This window comes from Periplaneta americana, chromosome 2, assembly GCF_040183065.1.
Source record: "Periplaneta americana isolate PAMFEO1 chromosome 2, P.americana_PAMFEO1_priV1, whole genome shotgun sequence".
Lineage (NCBI taxonomy): Eukaryota > Metazoa > Arthropoda > Insecta > Blattodea > Blattidae > Periplaneta > Periplaneta americana.
The window spans coordinates 205385076-205403633 of record NC_091118.1 but is presented as its reverse complement, the minus strand read 5'-3'; the positions used below and the strand labels follow the sequence as shown (position 1 = coordinate 205403633).

The 18558-nt window shown below is 34.2% G+C and overlaps 1 protein-coding gene across 2 annotated transcripts in view; it reads right to left on the bottom strand.

Annotated features, from left to right (window-relative positions):
* Window positions 1-14918: 14918 nt before the first annotated feature.
* The window catches only part of Rab11 (RAS oncogene family member Rab11), a 48186-nt gene continuing 44546 nt past the window's right edge, over window positions 14919-18558 (bottom strand). The window contains exon 5 of one of the 2 annotated variants that reach the window (XM_069819469.1): window positions 14919-17223. In XM_069819469.1, coding sequence (XP_069675570.1) covers window positions 17087-17223 — 137 coding nt within the window. In that variant the 3' untranslated portion in view covers window positions 14919-17086. The remainder of the gene's footprint in view (window positions 17224-18558) is intronic. The other variant, XM_069819468.1, reaches the window with a different exon arrangement.

Sequence of the window (18558 nt, the reverse complement as noted above, 5' to 3'; positions counted from 1 at the left end):
AGATTTTCTATTGCAATTTCGATTTCTGAAAGTGTGGGTTCGGGTATAAATGGCTCAGCAAATTTCGTCCCGATCATTTCTATTTGGCCTATGTACATTTAGTAGTTGCGCAAAATAGTTTTTCCATCTGTTTAGGATTGATGGAGAGTCTGCAAGCAAGTCCCCATTCTCATCCTTGATCACGTTTACCCTTGGCTGATATCTGTTCTTAAATTCCTTTATCCCTTATATAAATCTCGAATGTTTTTATTGTTACTATTTGTTTCTACCTCATTCAGTTTTTCCTTCAAGTAACCTCTCTAAAAAAAATTGTTTAAGTTGATTTAAAGTTTCTTGTGGGATCGTGCCACGGGCACTCAACATGAGCCCAAAAACTGTCCAATGTGTGATGTGGTATTGTGCTCCAAGATGCTGACAACAAGGCTCATATATGACTTGTTTTTCACGATACACCTCTTGTGGCTGTTGCTCGTGCATCTCGAAACGGATTGTGGGATCAAGAATGACACCCTTATCCTTCTGCCGATCAATTATGATGATATCAGCACGTCTAGTAGAGCCATCAGAAGAGACGCAACCAACCTCCTCATAAACCTCATAGGTAGCATTCTGACGGATTGAAGATGCGATGAGAGAACGAACCGTACTATGTCTGTTGATTCGGAGCAATTCTCCATGATTGCAGAAACCCAAGACGTGAGGAAGCGTTTCTTGCTTGTCACATCTTCTGCAATGGGTTGTGTCAAGAGTTCTACCAGGGAGAGTACGTACAGGTATTGTATTACAGTTCATCTTAATGGCTTGCGTCCACCGACTGCTCGAAAGCCCCTTTTTGGTTGAGATCCACTAATTCCCTCTCTTCCAGTGAGAATAGAAAACAACTCCCAAACCTTTACTTTTCAATTTGCTCCATTGATGAAAAGAATCTTCACGCAATGCTTTTCTTAGTTTTTGAGAAGAAATATGTTACTTTAATGTGGTAAAATTCATTATTATAATGAGTAGGAATACAGCAGTGGGGAAGTCAGGGGAATTGTCTTTATACTAGTGTGAATAAATGACTGTCTAAAAATAGTCTAAGACACATATTAAAAATGATTTTATTTTGTTAATGAATATTGCTACACTTGGCCTGCAGCCTCGTTTTGCAAACACCTGTACTCACAAGTAGGTATCGCAAGTAGGTAGGTAATTATTATATGTGGCTAGATTTTATTTTTAGAGTGAACTGTTGCTTAACATGGGTTTATCATCATTTCAGTAACCATCAAGGTTTTCTGGAAGGAGTTTAATGAAAATAGTCCAATTTGACACATTACTTACAAAAGATTTCCGACCCCGATTAACATAATACTGGAACATACACTTCTGTTTTTAATTATGAAAGAACTTACTGGAAGATGGTTCATTGCTATTACGTGAGAGAGAGCTATGGTACCAATGGCATGTGTAAAGAATATTTCTAGGTTTGATGAATATTAATACGTTGACTCCCACTTGACGCGTATATACGTCCATATACATGTTGTGAGACGTATATACGCTTCAAGCAGCAGTCAACGTGTTAATGCAAAACTTTATGCCCAAGCGAATTAAATTTCTTCAGTGTAACTCAGTCTTTGTAACCTGCACCTGTAAGAAAATATTTCACCGAATACAAGACTTATCAGCTGTAAGTCAAGTAATGTTAAGGACAAAAAACATCCAGAGAAGTTTGCACAAAGTATTTTATAAATAAAATTTAATTACGAAGAGAAACACAAAATCTATTGGGCAATTCTGATCCTGGCATGTGACTCTAAATAAATTCCAGAATGACTTCAAATAATAACTTTCACAGTTTCTAACTCCAAAACTAAGAATAAAGTATTTAAGCAAAAAAAATGCAGATGTTAACTTACATGAGATCGCTTGGAGTTGTATTGTTTAGCAAACTTACTCCCATTTTTTTTCTCGCATATGTAGTGCTTAATTTGTGTTTAATACGTATTATAAATTCAATGAGCTTAAGGTGCTTGTACACAATTAAATTTTTCTACCAATTTAATGCGTAGGCCTACTCTACAAGAAAACTTGTCAAAGACTGTTTCACATAGCTCAAGATTTGACAAGAATCTAAAATATGTGCAAGTTCATTGTAACCTATGTAAGCCTACCTACCCAATATTAAGCCTACAATATAATATTGATTTTATATCCTTTGGAGAATAACTAGGCTGTACAAAACAATATTTGTATTACTTACCTGTAAGATACTCTAAAATGAAAGATATTGCGACTGTATAATGTTTTAAAACAAAATATTTATGGGATCCTATCAACGCCAGCCGTGAAAGTCTACATTCTAAAATATTTATGATCAGTATTTGCCCAGGTTATTGGTTACAGTCTTCTTCATGCCAATAAAAATACATGTAATATTATTTAACTCGAGATATCTGCACTAAAATTTCCTCATACACATTATTTTTCATTTTATTGTGTACCCATGGCGTACAGATGTGTTTTTAATTTAGGTCTATATAATTGAATCAACTCGCAAACAACTTTTCTCGGCCAGAACACCATGGTTTTTTTTTTTGTAGTTATTGGTGCCATAACACTTTCGAATCCCATTGGTCAATTCCTCCAAATAATTCTCAAGTCCTTGATAAATTAGAACATATCAATTTCATTTTTGTTTTGTTACCGATAAGCTGCTATAATTTAATGTGTAACACTTCTATTAAGCCGCCAATGCTTACCTACTATAATAGTCATTTCCATGAGTAAGATTTTTACATGAACGTTTTCGATAATCTTATTCATGTAAATGACTATTATAGTAGGTAAGCATTGGCAGCTTAATAAAAGTGTTACACATTAAATTATAGCAGCTTATCGGTAACAAAACAAAAATGAAATTGATATTTGCTAGCCAAGCAAACCTTGTAAACGCATACACCAACACCAAAACTAAAATAATGAAATTAGAACATGTTATTTACTTTCATGACAATCATACACTTTTAAAGTATTGTGAGTGATTTGTCAATAAAACTTGGAATGATGGACGAGTGGAACAGAGAAAAATTCTCTCCGGCACTGGGATTTGAACCCGGGTTTTAAGCTCTACGTGCTGATGCTCTATCCACTAAGCCACACCGGATTCCCATCCCGATGTCGGATGGAATCCTCTCAGTTTAAGTTCCACCTCTTGGGCTCCCTCTAGTGGCCTATCCTCATGCACTGCGTCATAGATGTATGACAATGGCACAATGTCCACACATGTGCAGAGGTGCACTCGTTATGAGTGACTAAGTGACCGGGATCCGACGGAATAAGCGCCATCTTAAGTAACAAAGTGATTCTTTTTCGCATATCATATATTACTATGTATCGAAGTACATATGATATTGCACTGAAGAGGAAGAGGATAGTATTTGCCACATGTCCTCAAACATTGGCCGATCTCAAGGATCAAATGAGAGAGGCTGTATGAAACATTCCCATGGACATGTTGCATCGTGTGATGCATGCTTTCGTTTGGCAGTTGGAAGGAAGTGTTGCCCATAATGGGAAGCACCTATCAGGGATCATATTCAAAAAGTGAGATTTGTTGCCTAGGATATCAAAATGACATATCTATGTCTGTGTTATGTAATAATCTATACTAATAATAAATCTGTAGCCGAAATTTTTCTGGTAATTTTCGATTTTCCAAAAATAATTACTCCTAACATATAAAATTAACCACCCTGAAACCGAAAATCGCTTTTTTGAAATTTTTGTTTGTATGTCTGTCTGTCTGTCTGTTACTTTTTCACGCGATAATGGCTGAACTGATTTATATGAAAATTGGAATATAAATTGAGTTCGTCGTAACTTAGAATTTAGGCTATATGGCATTCAAAATATTTTATTTTAAAGGGGGGTTAAAAGGGGGCTTGAATTAAATAAATCGAAATATCTCCCTTATTAGTAATTTCCATGAAAAATGTTACATAACAAAAGTTTCTTTAAAAATTATTTCCGATAAGTTTTACTCTATGCAAAATTTTGATAGGACTGATATTTAATGAAATAAATGAGTTTTAAAATTACAATAACAACGCCATCTAAGGCGGTGTAATGAAATAAAAAACAAATGAATTCGTCTATAAGGGGCCTTGGACAACAACAATCGAAAGTTATGAAACATAGCCTATAGAGAATGTTTCTGTGTTTGTATGAAGTAATATCGGAAGCTAAATTAACCGATTTGTATAATTAATTATTAATTCACCATGGGAAAGTGTAGTTTCTCTAGATGGACATAATGCTATAATGTTATTACAGTAACTTCTGAGTGAATCCGGGACAGGTAAGATTAAAGTAGCTTCTTGAGCACAGAAAATTTGATAGGCTATTCTGTACATTCGTTTCCTGTATTTCCTAAAATAATATTTATGTCTCTGGATCAAAATGATCGCATTTTAATTTTTTTTAAATACAATTTAAATTAAGTAACATATTGTATTGTATTGTATTTATTAGCCGTCAGAATACAAGGATTCATGGCATCATAGGTACTAAACGATTTACCCTTCTATCAAACACGAATGTTCCCTGGATCAAATGTCCTATTTTAATTATGTAATTACTTTATATTTATTTCTAACGGGTGCAGCGGAGCGCACGAGTATGGTTAGTTTTTAAATATATTCTTTCATTACTTATGCCATACTGCATTTTTAATATCCTACTATGACTTCTCAACCCTGTACAACAGGTGAGTTCTAGGTTATTCTGTGGAAGGTATTGGGTGCCAGAAAGTAAAGTAACATGCTTAGTACTCTATTATTCGCAGTACACAACTCCAATTTCTTCTAAACTCCTCCTTCCGAAACCAATGCAAAAGGTGTGCATTTGAACTGATATTTTTGTTATGAATTGTAGTGAAATAACCCCCCCATGCTCTGACGTCATCGGAGCACATAAAAAGTGTCAGAACTCTACCTATCCTCTCATCTAAACCACTCTAATCTTGTCACAGACTTCTCTCCTGTCACTTAGCTATTCTGTCATCGAAATTACTCTAATTTTGTCACATTCCTCAGCCTCATGTCACTTATTTATGCCCTAATCTAACCTAACTTTTAATTCGTAATATTCACAGAAATATACGTTAGCAGAGGGTAAAAAACAGTGCAACACGATCAGATGCTACCACTAATATGTGCCAAGTACAGTAGCCCCACAATATCGTTAAAGGAAATAATTACGTATTTATTTTTAAAAAGGAATATATTAAAATAAATACATTTTTGTATGAAAACACCTAAAATATACGTTTACATTCAATTTTGTGACCTACTGTAGGCAATGTTTTCTAAACTACTAAACTATATTTCATGTCAAGCAAATGTTTAAAAACATAACCCTTTATTATTCGTCTAAATACGTGGAAAGTCTTCAGTGTAGTTGATTAGTAATTGATATCAAGCTCACAGTTCTACATACAGGGTGATTCACGAAGATTGTGTCATACTCTAGGATCTAATTTCTGAAATCATTCTGATGAAAAATGTTCGTATAAACATGTCATATTTTTAAAACTGATTTAAGGGAGACTGTTGTACCTTCAACATAGTGTACCTATGAACATTTTTTTGTTTTTCAATTTTTACTGCTATCTAGAGGACTCAAACTGAAGTAGATTGTAGAGAAAGCCGCTAAGTAGCTCTGGTCGTAGTTTGGTCTGATTTATTACAAAGTGAGAGTTCTGTGGACAAAACAATTTTTTTAGTACCAAAAGTAAACATTTAGTTTACTGATAATGTTTTCTAACACAAAACCAGATTGTATTTGTTACTATCAATCAAGTACAGTGTGTTCTCTATCATCTGGTGAGTAATAACATATTTTAATTTTCATGATTTATTCGAATCTCTAGTTTTGGGAGCTGTATTTGTTTAAACGTGCACCCTCTTGTACCTTTGAACAAAACATCCTGTACCATGGAACATGTTCCAAGGTACACGATGCTATCGGTTTTTGTTTTTCTTTTATTTCAAGATCATGTCACGAAGTAAGTCTGGAGTTAAGAGGCCCCCCCAGTTGATACGAATGCTTTGAAGAAAGCTGTTGAAGCAATTATTGCTCCTCCAGGAAATAAAATCTCAATCAGAGAAGCCTGCTCTGGTTTAGGATTGCAAATACATTTTAAATAATTGAGCCATTCAGAGCAAAAGTGGTGCAAGTCAAAATTCGGTAATGATGTTTAAAGTAAGAATTCTGTAAAATGCAGCGCAAAGTAGCAATTACTATGGCCTTCTTGTTATCCACTGACTACTAATAGTTTAAATAAATTGAATATTAATTGCTACTTTGCGCTGCATTTTACAAAATGTTTACTTTAACCCTCATTACCCATTTTTGACTTACACCATTTCTGCTCTGAACGGCTCAATTATGACTGTCAATTTTTGAAGCTATATTCTCAGCTATAAGGCATGTGTTCCAAGGTACAAGTGGGTATGTTTGAAGGTACATGAACCTGTTGTACCTTTGAACACATTACATATTTCTTTATTTTATTTTTTCATCCGTAATAGACCTGTAAAACAGAAAAATACATACAGGAAGTTGTAAAGAAATCTTCTATAATTATTTCAAGCATTTTTTCATTTAAAAAATTTAATTTCCCAAAATTAAAAAAAATAAAATGTGAAAAGTGTTTAAAGGTACAACAGTCTACCCTACACCCTCCTGAATGATAAACATACACGTGGAAATTATGAAGGTTTAAGCATTTAAGTTATTTACGAGAATGCTATTGAGTGTATTACAAGTTCAATAAAGAACATTCAAGTTCTTACTCACCTGAAAAATCTGTATTAAACCCGGTTTTCAAAGATCCCATCTTCTGCAGCAATACTTGAAGTCGTCCGAGTGTGAACTGTGCGCACCGCATTCCCTAACTTCCATTGTTCGGATGTTAAGTAGATACACTGTGCCAGTGTTGTGTTATCTCTAACCCTGACCCTGATGTCACCAGACTTTGTGTTCCTGCTATCAGCTGTACTGTAACACACACAGCTCCAGACATTCAGAGAGAGAAGTTCACAAGGATGCATGTTACAGAAGGAAGAACCGTGATTTTATCCAAAACTATTCAAAATCGAACATATGTATATACAGTGAAACCTGCCCTTGAAGTCACTTCATTTAAACGGCCACCTGGTCAAAAGGCCAATTTTCTCTGGAACCAATTGGATTTTCCATAAGATCAATACAAATTCTCTCTTTATTTAGTGGCCACCTCATGTGCCGGCCAGTGGCCGGGGTCTATTTGGATTGGAACCTGACTATAACAGTCACTGTCCAACAAAAAATCTTTTCACGGATACTGTCTGACCTATTTTTTCGATTGTTAGAGGACAGGAAGTAATAGCTAGGTGTACAACAGTACACCCTCCATATCTTGGGGTTAGTTGGCTACTGTTTTATGACTCTTTTGTCACTTTCCACTCCGACACTGCACAGCTATAAATTCTTACTCATTTTTAAAGGATTGAAACATGGACGTTTTCTATCGAAATATCACAGTTATTTTAGGTCAGTAGTTAACCATTCGAATTTTTATATATTTTTTTCTCCTCTTTCTATCTTTCTCTATTTGGACCAGCTTTTACGAATTTTTCTTCTTTTCATTCAGTTGATTCAGAACTGTGAAGTTAGTTTGAGAGAGAAATCATGTCTAACAATAAATCTAGAGTGGTGTTAAGTTTAGAGGTGAGACGAAAAATGATTGAAGAAAGTGAGAAGGGAACATCTGCGAGAAAAATAGCAGAAATATTCAAATGTGGAAGGACACAAATAAACGGTATAACTAAGAATAAAGATGAAATATTAAAAGAATTGGAGGAAAAAAAAAAAAAAAAAAAAAAAAGGAAGAGAAAATCTGTGTTTAGTAATGTGAATGATTTCGTTTACAAATGGTTCAAGTGTGCAAGGGCGAAGAAATTGCCAGTAAGTGGACATATGATTCAAGAGAAAGCTCTTGAAATTGCCAAAGAACTCAATGTAAGCAATTTTTTTGCTAGTAATGGGTGGTTAGAGTGCTTTAGAAAACGGCATAACATTGCATTTCGTTCTGTGTCTGATGAAGGAAGTGACATTGCAACCAATGTTATTGAAGAATGGAAAAAATAGGCTGCCTTCAATTCTTGCGGAATATGAACTCAGAGACATTTACAATGTTGACGAAACAGGTTTTATTTTCAGGACTCTCCTTAACAAAACTTTCAGTTTTAAGACAAAAAGAGTGTAAAGAGGGGAAGTTGGCAAACACAGAATAACTCTGCTCTCTTGTTGTAATGCTGCAGGAGAAAAGGAAACTCTCTTAATGATAGGGAAATCATTAAAACCGACATATTTGAAAAAAATATTGACATGGGCTTATTGGGGATGAAGTGGACTGCCAACAATGAAGCTTGGATGACATCACCATTGTTTGAGAATTAGCTATGCGATTTCAATTCCAAGATTAAACGACAAAATCACAATGTGATCTTCTTCCCCCAAATACGACATCACACCTCCAGCTCCTTGATCAAGGTATTATCCAGTCACTTAAACTCAGGTATCGCAAGCGAGTTTTGAAAAGGATAGTTGCAAGAATTGGAAGGGGATGACATTAATATGTACGATTGTTGTATGCGCACAGTACTAAAAAGTCAATGAAATTCAGTATTTCCATGCTGATTCATAAAAAACTGCAACCTTAATCAAGCGGCCATTTTATAAGGTACAGAGGTGTGAAAATTATTAGAATAATCTTAATTTTAAAGGTTTTTTAATAGTTCCTTCACAAATATTAATTGAATTGATGAATATTGGTATATGATATTACTATACTGATGTAGGATATATTTACTACTAACAATGCCGGAAAGCATTGTTGTACATTGGTATTTTTCTTATTTTACAATTGTTATGGGAATTCAGAAATTATTATATTATGTTGGCGGAATTGGAAACATCAAAAATTAATTAAGAAATGCTTTAAACAAATTGTTCTTTGCGTTTACATTGTTGTGAAGGTTCAAATGAACGTATACATCTGTTTTGTGCATATAATTTTTTATGTTTCCAATTCCGCCAACATAATATAATAATTTCTGAATTCCCATAACAATTGTAAAATAAGAAAAATACCAATATACCAATATTCATCAATTCAATTAATATTTGTGAAGGAACTATTAAAAAACCTTTAAAATTAAGATTATTCTAATAATTTTCACACTGTAACTTCAGATGGCGACTTTAGACAGGTTTCACTGTATGAACTTTTTTCGTCACAATGATGCAACTCCTCTTGCAATGATGTCAGGAATCAGGTCATAGAATATGGCACAATCTTCGTAAATCACCCTCTATGTACTGTTTTCTAACCTATAACCTGCCCCATGTAAACTTTCAGAAACAGACCCATTTATTCTTCCTCTAAATATGCAATAAATCTCGTTACCTTCACTATCACTTTAACTACTGCTGCTGGACAACATATTTAAAACATTTGATGTAAATACATCTTTTTCTTCTTCTACTTTCCTACAAGTATTGAGCCTTATGCCCTGTTATGGTGTCACTGTTATTGGACGGCCAAGGACAGTAACAAAACATGGCTTTTCGAAATCTGAATGCATACAATGTGGATGATTTGCTTAGTTCTGGTAATGTTAAATGATTTACTACAGGTTATAATTGTAAATATACTCTATAAAATACCAATAACACTTGAAGTAACGACACAAGCATCACTAGTAACAACAAATAAGTGTAAAATAACAAAAAAATATGTGTACAAGATGCTTTTGTGGAAAAGATTTTTCCTTATTTATATTACATACTTACAAGCAAATTCCAATAACTATGTGGAATAGTTCCCACTTTCAGCCTATCAAAGTGATGACTCTATTTAAGAAGCTGAAAATATCCTTATGAGAAATCCGATTGCAGAATGTGAATATGTTTGTTGCTGTTAAGTGACAAAATCACATCCCCAATTTAGTGTAGGGCTTACAGATAGATTGGATCTTCTGAAAACTGTATGGCTACACTGGAAATGGACATAGTTCATCCACACTACCTTCATCAGTTCTCACTGGTAACTCAAGAGTTACTGCACATTACTTCTGAAATTGTCTTTATGAGTCATGGTGTGTGATATCTTTGCTATTTCAAATATCAATTAATCTTGAGTGCCTCATAAAATTACTAATATCTACCTCAAATATGTCATAACTGGTGAGATATTCGTGACTCTTACATCATCGACGCAACAGTGATGCCAATTTGTGTAATTCTCCTAAAAGGACTCTGGCAGATCATATTTTACACAAAAATTTTCTGAAGTCTATAACAAATGACGTAAAAATCCTTGCACACATTAGCAAAGATTATGTACTGGCACTGGTAATTCAACAGTTACTGCGCATTACTTCTGAAATTGTCTTTATGAGTCATGGTGTGTGATATCTTTGCTATTTCAAATATCAATTAATCTTGAGTGCCTCATAAAATGAGTAATATCTACCTCAAATATGTTATAACTGGTGAGATATTCGTGACTTACATCATCAACACAACAGTGATGCCAATTTGTGTAATTCTCCTGAAAGGACTCTGGCAGATCATACTTTACACAAAAATTTCCTGAAGTCTATAACAAATGACGTAAAAATCCTTGCACATATTAGCAAAGATTATGTACCGGCGAAGTCTTGTAGAATCAGAACACAAGTTTGACAGTCAAAATATCCAGAAATGGTGAAGAGACAACAGATTTAGAACAAGCAAAACTTTATGCTACTAATGTTTCCATCGTACATATTACATAGAGGAATAAGAATTGAAGATTATCATCAAGCACCAACCAAAATGAGGGCAAAGCAATGTCAGCCATACTAGGATGAGGCACAAGACAGATTCCCTCTCGTCGATGTCAAAACATCACTTACCCTGCTCACGGAGACACACCAGACCGTGTAACAATGGATTATTGGCAGGAATATTATTCACGTCTTGAAAACCTTTCACAAGAAAGACTTACAGTTATATGAAACATTTCACTCACACCTCAGAAATTTTTTTAGAATAAATTCATTTTCATTTTATTATTTTGTTTATCCCAGATAATTATAAATTCATATCATAAAGAAATCATAGCTCTTTTCCTATGCCAATGTGATAAGCAAAATTATAAAAGCCTTATGGTCCATTAATATAGGGGATGTTAGGCCTTGAAGCCAATCGTGGCAAGAGGGGCAGCGCAAACACGAAGTGCTACCACCAAACAGTAAACAGTGCTCAGAGATTCAGTGTTGGGACACAACCAGCCAGTTTCACCAATCATGACCAAGGCTTCTTGACCAATGTCAAATCTCTAATATCGAATATTTTATTTACTCTTTGTTAATATTTTTTACAACTCATATTGCTCAAATTATATGGTCGAAACTAGAAGATGCGATTTCATTCTAACAACTGAACTACAGTAAAATGTCGTAATGAATACCAGTGTAATAAAATTATTTTCTGCCTTTTTTCCCCACGTAATTTAATCTTATAATATTGCTATCTAACGAATTTTGTTTTTTACGAAAAAAAAATCAGTATAACAAAATAAAAAATCCCTCATTTGCGGAAAAAATCTACCTTTTTAACAAAAAATACTTTAAATATACAGTACAATTCGTTGGCAAATAAGGAACTTATTTTCTATTATAATCAGTGCTTTTCTTCTGGAGAAAAAGGTGGTGGAACTCTGTGTAGAATATTTTATAGTGGATGGGCAGATGATTACTGTCCAATACATGGGAATTTTGTCGTTTTTATTCACCTTTCCGTCCAACTAAGACTTTTAAGGGCTAAGCAGAATTCAAAGAAAAATTATGTTAACCGTAAAACATAGTTATTCACACATTTTTCGATTTCATAAGAGAAAATAAACAAAAAGGTGCCAGAATGCTGTTCCGGCATGTTCTACCAGAAAAAAGCACTGATTATAATAATGTTGCAATATTGCATGGTGGTCACGTGACTATTACATATCTAACTAATGTAGTTGTTCACTTATTCTCCCATTAGTTTCCTTCCACTAATCACAGTTCACTAATCTCGCAAAATGGCGCCTTCAATCACAGCTCACTAATTCACAAAATGGCGCCTTCAATCACAGCTCATTAATCTCACAAAATGGCTTCCTGAACATGGTACCTCTTGTTGTTGAACAAAGTGCTTCATAAAACTTGAATTTTGTACTCTTCCTATGCCTTTCTTTTAAGTTTTTCTTTTCAAATGCAATTTCAGCTTTTAATTTATTTATGGATATTTTTAAAGCCTATGTGCAATTTACGGCATAAGTAGAGGTAAGGGAGCAAGAATGCTTTTTTTCCTTGGAAAAATAACTTATTACAATATAACGAAATTTCACTATAATGAAGTAATTTCAGAGTTCCCTAGGATTTCGTTATACTGCTATTTTACTAAATCATCAAGTCGGTAATGAAGTATTACGCAGTTAAATTGAAGTGAAGACTATATTTGACGCAAAAAAAATCGAAATATTTTAATTGAGCTGGTAAATAATTTCATTCTGAGGTATTGTAAACAGAATGTCTAAAATATAGTTTACCAGAAAAGGACAGTAATTATTATTTGCTGTCTAACTTACGTCATCTTTCAAACTCAATAAATGATAACATGAACTGCTGCCAGAAAGTCAAGAGGAGGACAGGAATGGCAAAGAAAGCTTTTGATAGGAAGAGAAGCATCTTGTGTGGACCTCTGGAAAAAGAACTAAGGAAGAGACTAGTGAAGTGCTTTGTGTGAAATATGATATAGTATGGTGCAGAAACATGGTTGTTACGGCGAAGTGAAGAGAAACAACTGGAAGCATTTGAAATGTGGATATGAAGAAGAATGGAGTATGTGAAATGAAGACAGAATAAGAAATGAGTGTTGGAAAGAGTGGATAAAGAAAGAATAATGTTGAAACTGTCAGGAAGAGAAAAAGAAATTGGCTGGGTCACTGGCTAAGAAGGAACTGCCTACTATAAGATGCACTGGAAGGTATGGTGAACGGGAGAAGAATTCGGTGCTGAAGAAGATATCAGATGAGAACATTAAGATATATGGATTCTATATAGAGACTAAGAGGAAGGAAGAAAACAGGAAGGATTGGAGAAAATGCTGGGTTTACAGTGAAGGACTTGCCCTTGGGCAGAAAACTAGCCCACCTAATGCTGCACGGCAGTTATCCATAACTTTCAAGCTTTTATATAACAGGTTCGTGTCACACAATTATTTCTTATATTACTTTGTTCTGTGTAAGTTGTTTTGTATTTACTTTTTTTCTACTAATCCTTTTATTTTAAACTATGTACTTGTAGTTTCCAATGAAATTTTTAATGATTTCTCGTTGAGCTAATAATTATAGCTTTTCATTTTTACCATTACACAGGAGGTACAACTTACCAATCAGAACACCCGTATTATCTTCACTTCTACAGATGATGCATGAAGATTTTACACACCCTATACATCAACTAAGAAATTATCAAGGATGAATCATTAGTTGCCTGTTGGTTGATATCGACTATTACACTTTTACTACGTCACACTACTTTTGACCAATAAAACAGTACGAAAGGACGTCTTTCAACTAATCATGGCTGCTTATCGCACAATTTTATTGAGTCCCTAGCATTTGTTTAATTTTATCGCGTCCCTAGCATTTGGTTATTTTTATCACTACCCTAGCATTTGTTTCTTTGTTTGCCAACATTTCAAACTGCACGTCTGGACATCAAAAAACAGAAAATTACAAACCACTCCAGTCGATGCACAGCACTTTCAAATATGACTCACATTGGCATTCAAGAACAAGAATTAATAAAGATCACTGGTCATAGCTATGCATTTTCCCTGAAACCCTATTTACAAATAAATGAAGAGCACCATTCGGAAATCTTGAATAAGTTGAGGGATACACCATGTACATCACCGAGTTCACTTCTTTTACACACATGTCCAATATAACATCAATTGAACCACCAACCACTAAAACATTCAAATTTGAAAATTGTACCTAGTTTCAGTAATTGTTTCTTTTAAAATTATTCATGTTTATTTTTTTATTTCATTATCATTAATTAAAATTTTTCTTGTTTATTTCATCATCCCTAATTAAAACTTTTCTAACACATATTTATATTATTTAGGTTATGTTATAGCTTCTGCTATATGATATTATGGATAGTCACGTATCAGAGATTGTTTAATACTAAGATTTATTGAAAATCATCTGTCAAGTGACGTTGATTACTGGGATCCGGATGATTGAAGTGGAATACAACTGTTTTAATAAAAACGAAACTGAATCAATACAGCTTTCTTGACTGGTAACTGTCTACAGAGTTCAATGAAGATTCCATAGTTGGCACAAGTGCCATCTAGCGTAATAGTACAATAATACATTTGAAGACAGCTGTATTTTCGTAAGTCAATTAATATTTTATTGTATTGGAGTACTTCGTTACTTCTAATCTTTATATACTTTCTTCTAATCGTGTAATAGTCAATTAAATCCCACTCGAGTTTTGATTTTCTCTAGATAAATCAAAACCTCTAGTGAGATTACTGTTGATAAAACTGTTCGTTTTAACAAGACATTAGAAAATTAACAGCAATGAATTTGACATTCGTCAAGCAAGATCCAAAAATCTTGGTGAAACTGGCCGAACAAATGTTATTTGCGATACTATCTTCAGTGCTGGAGGAACACATCTCGTCTTACACCAAATCATTCCACTGAATAAAATTGCACATACAAATGCTTCATAAAAATTTTCAAATAACTTACTGGCCTGAGATCTGAACCTTAAAAATACATCGTGATCATCTATTTATTGCCAACATAACAAAATGGATATTGCTATCCTCAGAGTCACCTCACATGTCATTTACTGCACACTCTTTTAATACAGTATGAATATGTTACTACATAGCTAACCACAGAAAACTCCCAAATAAAAAACCTCTCTACATAAACGTACATATTAAAATCTGCTGCTGTCTGCATTCATACTGCATAAGTGAGTTTATTTGGGTCACAATCTCAATTTACAACAATAGGGACTTATTTCTCTTATGTCTGTAACGATTTCAGAAACAAAATATTACAACCATGGCATTTGTTAAAGTCTTCAGCATAAGTGACAGCATTAAAGCTCATTCAGAAAGCAATGTATAGTGTTTCAGCAGCAAAGATTTATTTTACATCTCCAAGATAACCATCAAATTCAAAAAATAACCTAATGACATTGCTCTAACGTGGTCGGGCCGTGCGCCTCTCCTCAGGCCACGGCACCGGGAAAGAATTTTTTATACCTAAGAAAAATTGCATATACATCTTAAACAAGCTTAAAAAATATGGATTGCATGAGACAGCTTCACTTACAACTTGCATAATAACATCAAATTTATGTGCCTAGCATCTCTTTACAATAATATGATACCCTTTAACATAATGAACTGTTCAGTGTAAAATAGTATGGCAATGCACCTCAGCTGTGGAACTACAGGAAAACACCTCGCAGCAGAAACTTCCATACAAACCAAACGAGGACGAAAAAAATACGAGTCCATTCTCACAGGACAAGTCATCATATGTATAGTAGTAAACCTACACAGGAATAAAGTCGAAACGAACCGATATTCTATTTATATACCACGTGTATTCCAAACTATAATACATAGGGAATTAACATTGCCATAAGAAATACGTGTATAAAAAATTGAAAGTGGAATTTCATGTAGTTGGCCATGTGTAATAAATAAGTAGGCCTTGTAGAAAAGAAGACTATTTACTGATTATTGCCAACTAAAATTCTGTTTGATGGCATTAATCTTGAAATAATGGATTATTACACTACAGAAGAAAAGATTTTATTTATTGAAGTATATGGAAACAATTCTTTGAGAAAGGTAAGAGACCTATTTGCTGGATTCTTTCCTGGTAGAAGAGTTCCATCCCACAATGCGATCAAACTTACGTAAACTGTCATAATTCTTACGCAATTATCATAAAAATGACTTACTTATTTATTTTCTCAGTAACAACAAAAAGTTGCAATAAAAATTATGTATACAAAATGTATGTCATGTACGAATATTTCTGAAAATATACAACCAAAATTCTGTAAAGTAATTAATTACTATACAGTAATACAGTAAATTCTGTATAGTAATTATTAAGTACGTAAACTTAATAATAATGGCTAAAATTGTTGTTTATTTGTATCCTTGTGGAAAAAGTAATCTAATGACAAAAAAATCTTTAAAATAAAATACAGAATTGAAATTATAATAGTAATACCATGATATAATTATTTTGAATCATCTAACTTAAAAATGATAATATGTTGTCAAAGGATCATGTATGATATGTTGGCAATAATCAGTAGACGATAGTCTTCTTTTCTACAAGGCCTACTAATTTATTACACATGGCCAGCTACATGAAATTCCACTTTCAATTTTTTATACATGGATTTCTTATGGCAATGTTAATTCCCTATATATTATAGTTTGAAATACACATGGTATATAACTGGTGCATGTAAATAAATTAAACTTTCCATTACCATCATTGTTGCGGTACAAGAAAAATCAGGTTTCACACCGGATCGCAACAGCAATGCATGGAATGTACTGCAGATTAACTCGAGACCTACGTATTGTATTTTAACTGCATTTTACTTCAATTTGAGTGACGCCATTGTTATTTGAAGAGCATTAGAACAGACAAGGCCGACCAGTTTATTACTCTTACAATTTTATAATACATAACACAAAGAAATAGCTTGCTATTGTTATAATTATTACTGGCAATCTCCCGATGCACTACTGAGTACATGATAAGAAGTCGTCATCCGCCGCCATGTTCCCGACAACAATGCCTCAGTCACTGCCTTCCTTCCTTCAAGTTTCTTCAAGTGACATCAGTCGCACAGTCATTCACTCATTGAACACCGTTCTCAGTTAGACGCGTGCCTTACGGCGTACAACAGGCCTTCTTGGCTGTCTCTCTCTCGTCCGTGGGCTCCACGTGGATGGGTTTCATATTCCCGGACGGTGTGTCTTCGTCAGGACTGTCCGGGATCTGCTTCTGAGACACGATGCGGTAGATTTCTGTCCAACATAACCAACATTATCATCAGTGTATACTGCATCAAGTATACTTTCACTCAGTGGCATAATTAACCCTCGCAACTTAGCTGCTCTAGAATTTCATACTACTTATCTAGGGTCTTTTTTTACCCCAAGAATATTTGGGGTTAGTAATTAGGATATTATAAGGAGATGGATTATCACCTTTACTTTTTAACTTTGCTCTAAAGTATGCCATTAGGAAAGTCCAGGATAACAGAGAGGGTTTGGAATTGAACAGGTTACATCAGCTGCTTGTCTATGCGGATGACGTGAATATGTTAGGAGAAAATCCACAACGATTACGGAAAACAAGGGAATTTTACTTGAAGCAAGTAAAGAGATAGGTTTGGAAGTAAATCCCAAAAAGACAAAGTATATGATTATGTCTCGTGACGAGAATATTGCACGAAATGGAAATATAAAAATTGGAGATTTATCTTTTGAAGAGGTGGAGAAGTTCAAATATCTGGGAGTAACAGTAACAAACATAAATGATTCTCGGGAGGAAATTAAACACAGAATAAATATGGAAAATGCCTGTTATTATTCGGTTGAGAAACTTTTATCATCCAGTCTGGTGTCGAAAAATCTGAAAGTTAGAATTTATAAAACAGTTATATTACCGGTTGTTCTGTATGGTTGTGAAACTTGGAACAGAGATTAAGAGTGTTTGAGAATAAGGTGCTTAGGAAAATATTTAAGGTTGAGGGATGAAGTTACAGGAGAATGGAGAAAGTTACACAACACAGAACTGCACGCATTGTAGTCTTCACCTGACATAATTAGGAACATTAAATTCAGATCTTTGAGATGGGCAGGGCTTGTAGCAAGAATGGGAGAATCCAGAAATGCATATAGAGTGTTAGTTGGGAGGCCGGAGGGAAAAAGATCTTTAGGTAGGCCAAGACGTAGATGGGAAGATAATATTAAAATGGATTTGAGGGAGGTGGGATATGATGGTAGAGACTGGATTAATCTTGCTCAGGATAGGGACCAATGGCGGGCTTATGTGAGGGCGGCAATGAACCTCCGGGTTCCTTAAAAGCCAGTAAGTAAGTAATTAGGATATTTTATAGCTTAATGCATTTTCATATCCAGTATAAGCAAATTTAAAGTTTTTTATTGCACCTAGAATTATTCACTACAAGATAATATTAAAATGGATTTGAGGGAGGTGGGATATGATGGTAGAGACTGAGTAATCTTGCTCAGGATAGGGACCAATGGCAGGCTTATCTAAGGGCAGCAATGAACCTCCGTGTTCCTTAAAAGCCAGTAAGTAAGTAAGTTTAAACAATGAAGGAATTAATTAAT